The 14,066-nt window shown below is 40.2% G+C and overlaps 1 protein-coding gene across 1 annotated transcript in view; it reads left to right on the top strand.

The window, feature by feature from the left end:
• The window catches only part of LOC141926073 (VPS10 domain-containing receptor SorCS1-like), a 297,323-nt gene that overhangs the window by 90,897 nt on the left and 192,360 nt on the right, over positions 1–14,066 (top strand). The window contains exon 2 of the mRNA XM_074831226.1: positions 1,250–1,317. Within this exon, the coding sequence (XP_074687327.1) occupies positions 1,250–1,317 (68 nt within the window). The remainder of the gene's footprint in view (positions 1–1,249; positions 1,318–14,066) is intronic.

Genomic DNA, 14,066 nt, shown 5'->3' with positions numbered 1-14,066 from the left:
GGGCTTATAGAGACTGAATTTCTTTCAGTCCTTTGCTTCTCTGCCAAATTGGTTGGAGTTGGAGATGTTATCAAGGGAGCCAGGGGGATGTGTATCTGTGAGCCTCGTTTCTTAGGAATCCAGGCTGAAAATAATAAGAGGTATATAGATCAGGGTTTTTGTCAGATAAGAAGTGTTGTGCCTCTTTAATTTACTGCGGTTTTAATGGGATAGAGAGGAGGATAAGATATACAGTGACCTGGCAGGAAGAAATGCAAAATAAATTAGTAGCAATGGTAATAGTAGTTTATGTTCCAAATGTAGGTCGTGTTAAAGGAGCCCATCATCTTGAAAGTCAGAAATTATTTTTTTAAGACATTAACAAAAGAGGAGGCTGAAATGTTTTGCTGGAAATTCTTTTTGCTAAAATTGCTTTCCTCCCCTCAGTAAGATAATTTTATTCTAGAAGTGTCTGTTTTGGCAGAAGGGAAAAAGCTGTTTATCAAAAGTGTTAATAAACCTTGGAAACACTTCTGTTCTAGCTAAATCTAAAACTTTTCACTGAAGTCATAGAAATGTTGGTTGTTAGAGACGTTTGGAGGTCCCTAGTTCAGCCTCTTACTCAAAGCAGTCTTATCTCCAGCTGTAGATCAGGTCAGCTGTGACTTTGTCTAGCCAGTCTTTAAAAGCTCCAAGGATGGAGGCTTTATGGATGTTCTGGGTAGCCTGTTCCAGTGTTGAATTATTCTCCTCATGGTGATTTTTTCCTGATGTCTAGTCTGAGTCTCCCAGGCCAAAATTAGTGATCATTTGATTGTGTTGTATCATCTGCTACAACCAAAAAGAGTTTGACTGGAGACAGGCCAGTGGGTTATCTGTGCACCAGAGCTGTGAAAAAGATCAGCAGTTTCAGTGCTTGTGAAACAGAGCAGAAAGTAATCACTATTTCTACTGCATATAGGAGATCTCATCTTGTCTCCTGAAACATTGTCTAGCATGTCAGCTCCTTCCCACTGCACTTTGCCTCCTGGGGTAAGGGAAGAACCTGTTGGTGATTATCATGCAGAGGAGCTGAGCAAGAAAAGGTCTGATTGGCTCAACATACATCTCCACAAATACTTCTCATGTCAGTTTAGGAAAATGCTTTTAACAGTTCATTCAATTATGTTAAGCACCCATTAAAGGAATCCTGAGCTTTCCCTGGGGTCATTTCAGTTCTATGAGATTGTAATTGTTTGAGACTAATCATGATTTCTTCTTTTGCCTTCAGGTGATTTTAATTCTGACGAAGCTGTATGACTACAACCTGGGAAGCATCACAGAGAGCTCTCTTTGGAGGTATGGAGATAAATTGAGTTAATAATTACCACCTTACTTAAATAGGAAGAGCCTGATACAATTCTTTTATTGAATTTAATTGGATTTTTTAAAATGTGCTGGAAGGTTTGTAGCTAAACCCTCTCTCTCTCCTTTCTTTCATACTCAAGGACAAAAAGGCTGAAGTCTGAATGTCTTGTTTCAACTAGATAATATACTTCATGGATATGCTATCATTTGATTTCCCCTTTTCCACCTTATTCAGAATCAAATCAACCAATTGATTTATTTTTAGGAGAACTCAACAGCCTTAAGTCCCTGTTTATAATGATCTTATGGCTGTGTGATGATCCTTGTGAAAAGTCAGTGTTACTAAGACTGAGGAAATACCTGTGAGCGAATATTCAGTGTCTGTTTATTCAGAACTTGCTAGTATTAGTATCAGATAATTGATTTCCACTTCTGTGATGTTGACTACTAGATTGATTTATAGGGAATGTCTTGATACTTTCATGATTTCAAAGCATATCATGCACTCTGTGAACCAAAGGAAAGAGCTGGGCGGTGGTCTATTTCTTAAGGCTGTTGTTTGGATTCAATGAGAGCAGATGGTGCCTGTTTTTATCTCTCTGAAAAATGGATCTAAGAAGTGTTTACTTGACGTGTCCCTAGTGGTACTTTCATGAGTTATAAAGGATGAAAGGGAGGTTTTCTCGTGGTTCCATCTGTGAAACTTTGGTGGGAAGTCTAGGGGTTTTGTATGCAGGTCATTGGTGGAGGTGGACAGGCCACTGCCTTGATACAAGAAAACTTTGGGTATTTGAAACTAAAACTTCTTGTTAGGATGAACTTGTTTTGATAAACTTGTTTAGGAAAGACTTTTCATTTCCAAGGAAGAATTTTGGGTCAGAAGTAGAAATAACGTTTTTTGTTCAAGGAAGTGAGCAGGCTTTTAAGAGAATGACAGAGGAGGGATTTGACATGGGTATGTTCTGAACTCAGGCTAGTGCTCTACCCACTGGCCTGAAGAAGTAAAACAAACGAACAAATAAAAAAGACAAAAATCAAAAACCTAAAGAAATACAAAACTTCTAGGATTTGTTCCAAACAGCAACAGGAACCACTCAAAAGTAATAGTATTTTGTGGGGCGGGATAAATGGTTTCTCATCCTGCTGTGGAGGGATAATGAGATCTTTCCATGTCATATACATTGCTGCTATGGTTTGAGATCAAAACTGATCCTGTTTTCTCTTTGTTTTGACTATGGTGTGCATGCTGTAGTAAACGGCCTTTCAGGACGGTGGTTTTGGCAATGTTTTTCTGAAGGGGGTATGGGCTATATTGTTTCATTTCTCAATGGTTTTGAGAAAGAATATCCGTAAATATGTAATAGATTATTATTATTTCCTCTTGCTACCCTCAGTCACTTCACCCTGCGAAATACTAATCTCTGTTTTATCAGTCATTGAGGAAGGCGTTTCAGCATGTAGAGACACCTCCCTCCCCATTGCTGACAGTGCTAAAGAACTACTTTACTCATATGATGCAGTGCAGGATTGTGTTAAGATACTGGTTTAGGACTGAAAATGAAACAGCCACATCGGAGTGGAAAATACACTTCTTATGGAGGTCTATGAATGTGGGCACAAAATTGTGCTGATGACCTTATGTTGTTGTCCATTTCAGAATTGGTTTCTGTGGAACATGCCATGGTGGCATAAATTTTACCCTGATTAAAAGAGAAGGGACTGTGGGGATGTCACTGGAGGATGTTACCAGAAGCTGGGGCCTTGGCAACGTAGCAGTCCCAGAGCTCATGAGTGCAGTGCACTATTCTGGACTTCAGACAGTCCTAATGTCAGAACCTGATTAACAACATAGTAATAGTCTGATTGTTTCCTCTAGCCCAGTATCCTATTACCAAAAAGCAGTCTAAGAAAGAATATATGAACAGAATTGTCATATTCCTTCCTAGTATTCTCCTAGTATTCCTACACTTCCTCCTAGTATTCTCCTAGCATTCATTCTTAGGGTTGAAGTTTAGGGTATTTCCTCAACCTTCAGTTTAAGGTTTATCAGGGTCTCAATAGTTTTACTGCTTTTTGTATACACCAGGGGATTAATATCCCATGAGCTAACTTTCTTAGTATCTCTAAGTGTGTTAAAATTTTTAGTATCTGTGACATCTTAGAGCAAGGAATTCCATAGATTATTTGAGAAACCGCCTGTCTTACTCTGAAACCATCAGCTTCAGGTTCACTTTGCACATGTCACTTGTCAGGACATGATTGCAATTGCATAGCCAACCATCCAGAATCCCTGGGCAAATGCTTTGGACTGGGAAATGTTGAAGGAGAACGAGGATAGCTAAAATCAACCCACTTGTCTTTGCAGTGCTCCATTATTCTTGATCGGCTCTTCAGTGCTGATGATGCTCTGAAAGCTGCCAGTGCACTTCATTGTCATTCCTTCATCCTGTTACCATACATAAGCCCCAGGTGGTTACACTCTGCTCTGTCCTGAATCTGGCTCTGCTGTTAGATCCCTGCTCACCGTGCAGGTGTGCCTTCAGGTCACTAATAAATATCCCTGTGAAGATCCCAGGACAGCTTCTCTGTTCTTATTGTGGTGGAGAGAAATGACAAGATGGACATATCTTATAGTTTAATGCACCTGACAGAGAGGTTATTAGCTCGCTGTTGCTCCTCCTGGCTGCTTAAGTGACATGTTAATTTAAATCTTCCTGCTTGTTTGAAAAGGATAGAAAAAAGTAGAATTGAGAAAAGGGGAGAAACATATCTTGCACTTAAATGAATTTCATGCTTCTAGGTTCGATGCTGGGGAATGGAAGAAAGCATGATCTCACGTCTGGTTTGATTTTTGATGTCAGGGGTTCTGTTTCTGAAGGATAGAGGAGAAAGGTAGTTCTGCAGGTACCCACAACTGAAGAGGAATCTCTGCCTTGAATACATGACAAAGAAATACCACTCTTGCCTCCTGTGCTGAGTGCATTCTCAAAAGGTTGATGAATGATGAGGGGCTGTTTAGAAGCATGTCACAGACACGAGTCATTTATGCTATAGCTGGTTATAAGCACATCTGTCATTTGAAGGTGTAGTTGGGTGATTTAAGCAGTCTTGTGACTGATGGGACTTGTAACCATCTATAACACAACTATGCCATTGCCTACAAGATATGAATCTGTCTTCTTTATAAACACACTACTACCTGCTAGGATGGCATTTCTTTGTAATTTTTCAGCCAGTTTAACTACAGCTGGCTTCAGCACTAATGGATGGAGATTGCCCTTCTAAAACTACCAATGAATTAAGAGACCACTGGTGACAGACATGAAGGGATGAAATACAGTAAGAGAAAAGAGTGGGGGAGAATCTAAACAATCTTCTAGAGTGCTATGGCTCTGTGCTCACCAAGCTTTGGATGGCAAGTGAGCTGCTGCTTCTGTACATGGTAACAGATTTGGCATCAGGGTGGACCTGACTTTAATTGCACTGTTATCCTCTCAGCAGACTTTTTCCACTTTAGTTGAGGACTTTTTATTTACTTTTTGTTATTCTTTTTATAAAAGAGGAAGAAAACGGAGGAGAAAAGATTATCTGTCACTGAGCAATTAACTGAGTGTATTGGATTTATTTCTCTTCCTCTCCTAGATATCTCTCAGATTACAAAGAGGATTAAGCTGTAAGAGTTAGGAGAAGATGTTTTTTACCACTGGAGAAAGATAAGCTTATGTTTCCAATAAATAAAAATGTCAGAATAGTGACTATGGTATCCATGAGCTGCAGACAGCTGTGGGGGAGGGCTAATCTTTTTTCTGTTTGTGTAAATATGATGCTCTGGAAAGATGTGCATGCAGGACACTTTCCCTCAGGGCCTTGAGAGGCTGACAAGCAATGAGTGCTTCCATTCACCTCCTTGCTGCCTTATAGCTCTGTATTTGATCAGGAATGAGTAATTTCATGGAACTTGCTGTAAAAACAGCAGTAATTAAACTTCGCTTTTCAGCCAGAAAGTAGGGAGATGTAGAGTTTGCTTGGTTTGAGAGCCTTTATGTTCTAAGTCACGATCTGTTGCTCTGTTAGTCCTGGAAGTTACTGATGATACTTTGACATTCCAAACCTGTGCCTGAACTGTGAGCTCCCCAGACTGGGAGTGCTTAACACTTCCAGACTGTCCTTCACTGTTCCTGCTTTCTTCAGTAAGGAAGCTTTAGCACATATGCCATAAAGGAATCTCAAGGACTCTTAGAAATACCTATGCCTCATATAGATCTAGCTTTAACTTCCCATACATAAAACAGGGGGCATTAAGAGTTGCTTTCCCCACCCCAGAGAGCTTACAATGTATTTAGCTGACTGGCATCTGCAATATTTTGAAGATTGCCTGGTGATAAATATTACAGAAGTCGCAGCAAGATAAAAATTCTCAGAACTCCAAGACTCTGTTTTTAGTTTTTTCATGGCCTTTTTGTTTAACCTTGAACCGGTGTTTTAACCATTCCATCAGTTTACTCATCCCCAGCTTCCAACGCTACCATTGCCCATCATCCTGCAACTCTGTCCTTTCAAGAAGGGAAATTGGGTATGTAAGCCAGAGAAGAATCAGAACCCTCAGAGCATCTCTGCCTCTCAATATAGGAATAACCTTAATTTATTCTATAGGACAACTTGATGAAATAAAGAATTCCCTGTCCTTACTGTGTTCTTATCATCTTCCGCTCTCAGCCGCTGCTGGAGCCAAGATATGGGGCTAAGGTAGACCAAGGTACTTGGTACTAAGGTCTAAGTACCATTGTGTTACGTCTGTATGTTGAGTAGTCCCATAATCACCAATTATGCATGGGAGTGTTTTGGTGAAAACCCTTATTGTTGATGGGTTTGGATTAGTATGTTAAATAATGAAAAGGAGCAATAGAGCAACAGGAATGTGTTCTTTTGTGGCTGCTCTAGGGATAGAAGCCTCAGGGAGAGGTATCCGAATACCTTGCAATATTAGCCAGATGTTCTGTTAGACATCTTTCTCTCCCTTGAATCGTGTTGTTCGAAAAGTCTTGGCTGTGAGTTGACCCCATCTGTGTGGTTATAAATTCTATAGGTGCTTTGAAGCCTCACATATTTATGTTTCTGCATGCAATTTTCTGGCTCCTTGCTATGTGAGAATGCCCCCTCTACGGATCAGAGCTATAGCCACCCATGTAATCTTCAGTATTGTTGATGTGTTTGGGGAGATTTTCTTCCCTAGATTAGAGAGTTCTTGCAACAGGAGACTTGAAAGATTGTCAGTATTTGCTTTCTTCCTTTGAGGGGAATTACCAGGATATGTCTGTTATTGTATTCATCATTCTCCTGCACGTTTTATGCTGGTTCCTTACTTCTGTTTTGTGGATGGGCTGTTCTCAACTTACATTTATTTTCTACCTGCTGAGCCGCATTAACAAGGTCATAACTTGTAGCTTAGTGGCACAGTGTGCTCTGCAACAGCAGTTTAGGGTCTTCTATCTGAAGTAGGTAGGAGAAGCAAATCCATATGAGAGGAACTGACAAAGTGAGGGGAAGGAAAGTCTCATTAAGCACATTTTAACCAGCAGTTTTGTGGGAAAGGGGAACTTGAAAAGGACTATTTGAAGCGCTTTTATCTATAAATATGGTTCTTCAGTTGCTCAGTGTGAGTAAGTCACTTTTCTTAACTGAATATCAGAGCTTGATAAATGCTGCTACGTTATCTCCCATGCGCATTTAGTGAAATTGTAACAATGACATTTCCTTGTATCTTTTAATTTTTTTCATTTTTGCTCCTGCAAACATATGAACCACTGGCTGCTCTGTGTATAGATGCTGGATGGCATCTATGGGGGGAGGGAAGAGTGAGTTTGCACACTCAGCTATTTGCGTAGGAAGCAGTATCTTTTTACGGTTTGATCGCAGCAGGAGATCTGCTTGCACTGGAAGCAGCCTCAGAACATGGATTTCATGCACCGACTGAGTGTGGAGCTGAATGCAGCCTTTTTCCTGTGTGATGGGATGCTCTATTCAGCCATCAGGACCCCTAGGGACCTAGCAGTTTCTATAGCTATCAATTTTTTACATGAGAGGGCTCATTTTACCCTGGTGACGAACAGTAATAAAAACTTCTAGCACAGTCAACTCTTCTACTTGGTTGCCAGAGTTTCCTGGGATGTTTTGCCTACTATCAAAAAGAGCTCCAAGAAAGCTGGAGAGCAGGGGGGAAAACAACCAACCAATTAAACAGAAAACCCACCCAAAAAACCAAAATAGACCTACCTAGGAAACAACCCACAGCAGATGCTTAAATAGATCCTAGTTTAGCCAGAAACTTAAATCTTACTGAATTTTATTACATTCTTACCCTCCTGAAGAATGAGGGCCAGTATAACCCTTGCATTTTCTGGCATAATGTGTTTGCTTAATCAATCTCAAGTAAGTTCTGCCTTGACGTAGCTTGAAGAATCATACCCTGATATTTTGAAGGATCAGATTTGGTTGAGGATTTAGTGATGTGCTCCTCATTGCCTGGTCTGTGTGGATAATATATTCAGCACTAATGACAATGCAAATTTATTAAGCATATTAAAAATGTGTTCTCTGTTGCAGCCAGTCATGAAATGTAGGAGTGTTATCAAGTATATCGAAAAGAACCCCAATCCATTTTCTGCATGAAAAAAACATGTAAATCAAGATAATGAATATTAATACTGACATATATTATCAATACACTGTAAATAACAGATGCACAATATTCACGTCATTTTATAGACATACAGTATTTAAATGTAGTTTGGCATTTTTGTTCTGCAAATTAGAAGATGAACTTGCACATCTGTTTCCTAGACACTACCTGTTTGCACAAATGATATTGGTTAAACATGGCAGAACTATCTCTGGTTCCGGTCCATGGGGTTCATCCGTCTGTTGTGGCTGTGTAATAACTGCAGACAAGCTAGACTGGAGCTGATATGTAAGAGGAAAGACAAACAGCACAGTAGTTACCAGTTCATACACAGAAAGCAAAACACCCTTTATGTTCTGATATTTCCATCTCTTTCCTATCGATGCAGTCACTCTTCCTTTTGCAAAGCTGGGTGAAGTTGTACTTATCTTTTCAGAGGGGTGTACACTCCACTAATCACAAAAAGGGAACAATTCTGCTTGAGTGAATTATGCTAGCTTGAGTCCTGAACTCTAAGGTCTTCAGATCCAGGTCCCAAATATTTCTGCACCTGCACCTTGGGAATTATCCAGGCAAACATTCAAAGTTTATTGTTACTATAGAAAGAGCCAGACATGTCAATAGGTCTCTCTTGAAGGACTTAGTGAAACACCTGGAAACTACTTGCTGTGAAAAATGAATGTTTAAATATGTATCAATGGTATGTTTGTTGTCCAGCATAAGCTACCATTTACACCAAAACATAGCAGCTTGCTTGGAAGTGTCCTTTTTTCTGATTTCTGCAACCTACCAAATAATTAGACAAAGCAGAAAAGGAGAAATAAAACCCACAATTAATCAACTCGTGTCTCCAATAGTGATACCAAAGCCAGCTTTGGAGTGTGATCCTGCCAGTGGCTCCTGTGTCTTGGAGCACATTGTAGTTCTCAGCTGCAGCAGGCTTTTCTTTCTCATGTCAGAAGCTTAGTGGGGGTGGAGAAGTAGGATATCGATGCATGAGCTGTTCATTAGGAAGCTGTCCTTTAGGAATGCCCAGGGCCTGTGGGTGAAACATCTCTATGTGTGCACCAGTATTGTTAGTGAATACTGTGCTTTGCAGGGGGTTGGAGCCATTAGAGCAAGGAAGGTTCATTTTGCCTTTTGTCATTAGGATGTACCGTTGAGGGCCTATGTGTACTCAGCACCGAGAAGGTTTGTGCTTGTATGACAGGGGTAACTTGAGGAAGACTCGATTCCTGGTGAGCAAGGAATTAGCTTGCAGCTCGACTTCCCCTTATCAAGGCTTGGAGGAGTCATGTGGGGATTCAGGAACTTGTCTATCTTGGCTGGCAGTCTCCCACTGCTATTGTGCCGAGTCATTTCACTGGTGAGGTGCATTAAGTGGTAGGTGAAGATGTGTTCTGTTGATTATGAACATCAATTGTAAGGCACTCTAAACTATACAGTGCTCTGCCAATGGGAGGTAAAAAGCCTTCTTTATTTCTTTCACCCATTATTTCCCCCTATCCCCCAGATGAGTTTCTTCTGTAAGGAAGTTACATGACTTTCCCTAGCATGCATTTTAGTGTGTGCTGTGTAGTTGGGTGTGAAGATAAAACCTCTTTTCAGTGATCTTGAAGTATAGATAGTGTATGTTTAAGAGACACCGAGTTGAAAAGTAATAGAAATGCAGAGATGCCACATGCATCGTGTATTAAATGACTTTATAAGGAGAGTAAGACGCATCGTGTATTAAATGACTTTATAAGGAGAGTAAGACTGATATCCAATCTTCCCCCAAAGCAAAGTTCTTGCAGAAAGACAGTGTTGTTCCTTCTGCTAATGTGCTTTTACTGCTGTATTTCAAGACTCTATGTACATATCTGTGTATGTGTTCCTGTTCGTTTCCTTCTGGTTTTCCTTCAAGCCTGAGCTCCTGGAGTCAGGTGACTGCTCACAATCTCAGTTTTTCCGTGGTGGGAGAAGGCCCCACTTCCTGTTTTTCACATAATGAAGAGAGAATTGAATGGCTCCATCTGCCGTACAGATGGGAAAGGCCAAAGATAGATTCTTCACACCTGGTTCCTGAGAGCTTTTTTTTCATTGCTTAAAGTATCTTGTCTGGAAAGACAAATCAGGATGGGATGGAAGGGCAATTGGAATGGAGTGGATTCCTCCATGAACTGGATGTGTAGATGCTGCTTTGTCATACTGAAGGCTGAGGTTCAGATCACAGCTCTGATCAGGGCAAGCAGAGCCTTGAGCCTGGCTTTCCTGCAAACCAGCTGAATGTTGATTGTTGGCTTACATGATTAAGCTGTCCAGTAATTAAAAAAAAAAAAAATAAATTTCTGTTTTGCTGGTGAACAAAAGCAAATTTTGTTTATGGAGGTTTTTGTTCTTTCATGGTGGTAATGCTACAAAGTTATGCTCTCTCTTAGGGCAAAACAGGAGGAGAGGAGACACCCCCTCAGAGTTAACTGGGAACCAGGTATTTCCCATATATAAGGAAGAAACACAGCTGGGTGGGAAGGACACAGACACTGGAAGGCAGTCTGAGGAGATGGCAGGTTCTGTATTACTGATTAAAAGCTGCCAGTCTTCCCCAGAAGGCTGTGACTGCTGGTCTTGAGTCCCCGAGAGATTTTTGTTAAACTGTAGGCTTTAAAATCTGCACAGCACTCAGCTGCCAATCTGATGGGCATTGTGACCTCTGGGGAAAAAGGGACTGCAGACAAAATCGGGCCAGTGCTGTCCTTTTACATTTGCATACAAAACCCTTTTAAAATAAGCTAAAAGGGAAACAAGAGGCCAGAAGAACTGTGTGCTAAATAGCCCTCTGTAAGACAGGAGGATGAAAGAGAAGCTGTAGGCAGGGCTAAACTCCCATTGTGCTTTACCAACAAGTCACTGTGTTCTTACTGATAGTTCGGGTGTGTTTACATTGTCTCAAGCTGTCTCAGCTCTGAAAGATAGATTTAGGAGGGTGACAACCACAAATTTTTGGTCTCCTCTTTATTTCTGTTCTTGCTTGTAGGAAGCAACATATCTTCTGTTTAGAGCTGTGGAATGAGAACCACAACTGTGAGTCCTAGCCTTCCTACATACAGTTTTAGGCAAGCTTCTTCACCATTGCATGTGTGGGTAAGGGGGTTATGTTACCTGTCCATCTGCAGTAAATGAGCTGAGAGTTTTGGATGAAACTGGCTAATAGAAACCAGTCCTGGAACAGTTAGAGTGGAAACACAGCTGCATAAGCCTACAGTCTCTATCCATGGCTGAAGCCTAACAGAGATTTGGCCTATACGTTACCAAGCCAGACTTCTGGTATATCCAGTGCCTAACAGGACCTTGAGACATCTTTGCAGGCAGGGTGGATTGTCATCTTTGGGTCAATTTATGATATCTTTAGTTTGGATTTTGCCTGAACAAGGCTAATCCTTGCTGAAGGGTAAGAAATGAGGTTAAAAAACATTCCTTTTAAATAGTCAGTTCTCTTTCCAAGGAAGGAAAATCAACACAGAAGATGCTATGGCTGTGGACTGTGTGGCATTTCTGGGAAGAAGTACTAGATGGGAGAAGCACTAGAGGTAGCAGCAAAATGGAATCTTTATCAACCTCACTTGTAATAGTTTTTCTTTGTGAAGATATGAAACAACCTTTTTTCCTAATTGTAACTTCTCAGCTCCTCTGTTCTTGTGTTTTCTAGGAGGTGAGAGTGGCAACAGCCTTTTTCCTCTTTACTCCATGGTAGCACTGCTTAAGTGGAAGCAACACTCTTCCATACTATGGAGTATGTAAGAATGCAAAGTTTTTGCACAATTCTTCCTCAAAATGAGTTTTCCTTTTTGGAGTCTTCAAGAGGTGGTCTGCTTTCTCCTAGTCTGCCTCCAGCAATGCCCAACAAATGAGAGCTATTGTCAGTGTTAAACACTCAATAAGAAACCTACTACCTTTGGGATAATTTTTATTTCTTGCCCCACTAGAGAAATCAGCTTATGCCCCAAAGCATGAATTCTGATGGCTTGCCATATTAACATTAATACTTAGTTAAATATGTAAATTATATATATTATAGTCTATTAAATTTATTGGCCCTTTCCAGTAAGCACGTCTGTGTCTTGCAAGACTCTGACCTCCTTTTGCTCTGAGCAGTGTGCACTGACTACAGGCACTGTGGAAATATAATTTCTCTTCACTTCCCTGCCAATGCTGGAATGACGATGTACTCTCTTGTTATGAGGCAGCATAAAATTTAGAGGCTAGTCACGATGAAGGTAGTAAGAAAGAAACTTAAAGACCTCAGTAAATTTCCCTTCTAAGTGTTCCATTTTCAAAGGTAAATGCTCTTATTCTTTGTAATCTCTCTTTGTATGTTAACAGCTTTCACAATGCTAACTCTTTTGTAAGAAAAGCACATTACAATCCCAGTCTGCTTTATCTCTGGTAAAGGAGCCAAAGGAGAAAGAAGGAAATACATTTTTTATTTTTTCTTTAAAGTCTACCAGCTACTCAGCACACATGTACTATAAATTCAAGACGTGGATGTTACTCAAAAGAAGCAAGTGTGATGTCACAAGTGTTTTAATAGCCTTTGATTTATTTCCTTAAGTGCTTTATTAAGATGATGCACAACAGTGTTTGGAAGCCAAATGCAGGCTTAGGAGAGACTTGGAGGAGTTATTTTCAATCTCTTGACGTTTCTTCCTCAACACAGTAATTTGTTTGATTGGGGCAGAAGGGCCCTGGATTCAGAACAGGGATTCAACTTCTTATTTAGTGTTTCTTTTTGAGTTAATCAGCCCAGTTTGTGATCTGAGTAGGAGTATGAATGAACTTACTGTGATATGAGAGCTGCATGGTTCAGAGAACTGGCTGGGGTTGGGAGATTATTTGTGTTCTGTTGCTGTATGGGTTTGTGGGTATTAGTGAAATATTTGGTTAGGCACAATCAAGAATCAGAAAATTCGTGTGTATCAAAAGTCAGATGCAAGGAATCCTCTCCTGGCAAGATATTTCTAATGACATTCTGCAAGGTTAGTTCTAGATGCAGTGATATAGGGCATTTTTGCCATTAGTCTGGTAATAAATCTGGTATAATTTCCAAGTTTTAGGACAGGCAGGGTAATGAATCAAAAAGAGACCTGAGATAGTCACAGTGAGCAAATGGATTACTCGGTAAGCTGAGCTCGCTTGAAGAAATGTATTTTAGTCCAACAAAGCATAATAGTAGGACAAGGTCTGAAGGTTGTACTTACAGTACTATATACTACCTACTTATAGCATGGAGAAGAGCTGTGATCGGACAGTGTGTAGGAGCTCAAATAGGCAAAGAGCTGTACATCATGTCCCGTTGTGAAGGGGGACTGCTTTGATCAGTGGCTATGGAACCTAAGGAGTTGAATTTTTAAAGAAATTAAAACTACAAAACATTTATTTTAAGATACTGATTTGGCATGAAAAGCTTTTTGTGACGTACAATTTTCAACAAAGCTCTGCACCAAGGATGGGATTTCTGGGCAGAATTGAAAGAGAAATGGAAAGTGCAACAGTGCATTGCAGTGTTTAGGATGTTTCTATGCTCCAGCAACATTCTAAATATGCCTATGAAGGATGCCATCTGTGGCCCAGAAGGTCACAGAATCCCAACTGCTGGAGGCTGGCATTTGGAGGAAAAACTAATTCATGCTTCCCAAGGTTTTGCACAGATATCTGTCATTAACCACTATCAGAGACAGGGTACTGACCTAAATGAACTTCTACTCTGATACAAGATGCCCACCCTGATACTGTGGTAGAACAAAACTCTATATATGTAAATGTACACATTGGAAGTATTGCTATTGTGATGTAGTTGCATTTCATAGCTAAATTTGCTCATTTCCATTTTGTGAATATAATTATTTTACATTAATCCATTATGAATTATCCAATTCAGCACAAGACTAACTTGGTGAAACGTTGATTTGAATTAAAAGAATAGACATAAAATTAAACAGATCTGAAACATCCCCCTAAGGTCATGCATACAGCAAATGCTTAAAATTGCAAGTGAACCAAGTCTGGTGTCTGTAAGGATAGT

This window comes from Strix aluco, chromosome 7 (assembly GCF_031877795.1).
Source record: "Strix aluco isolate bStrAlu1 chromosome 7, bStrAlu1.hap1, whole genome shotgun sequence".
Lineage (NCBI taxonomy): Eukaryota > Metazoa > Chordata > Aves > Strigiformes > Strigidae > Strix > Strix aluco.
The sequence above is the reverse complement of the archived record's forward strand: the minus strand, read 5'-3'. Positions and strand labels throughout refer to the sequence as shown.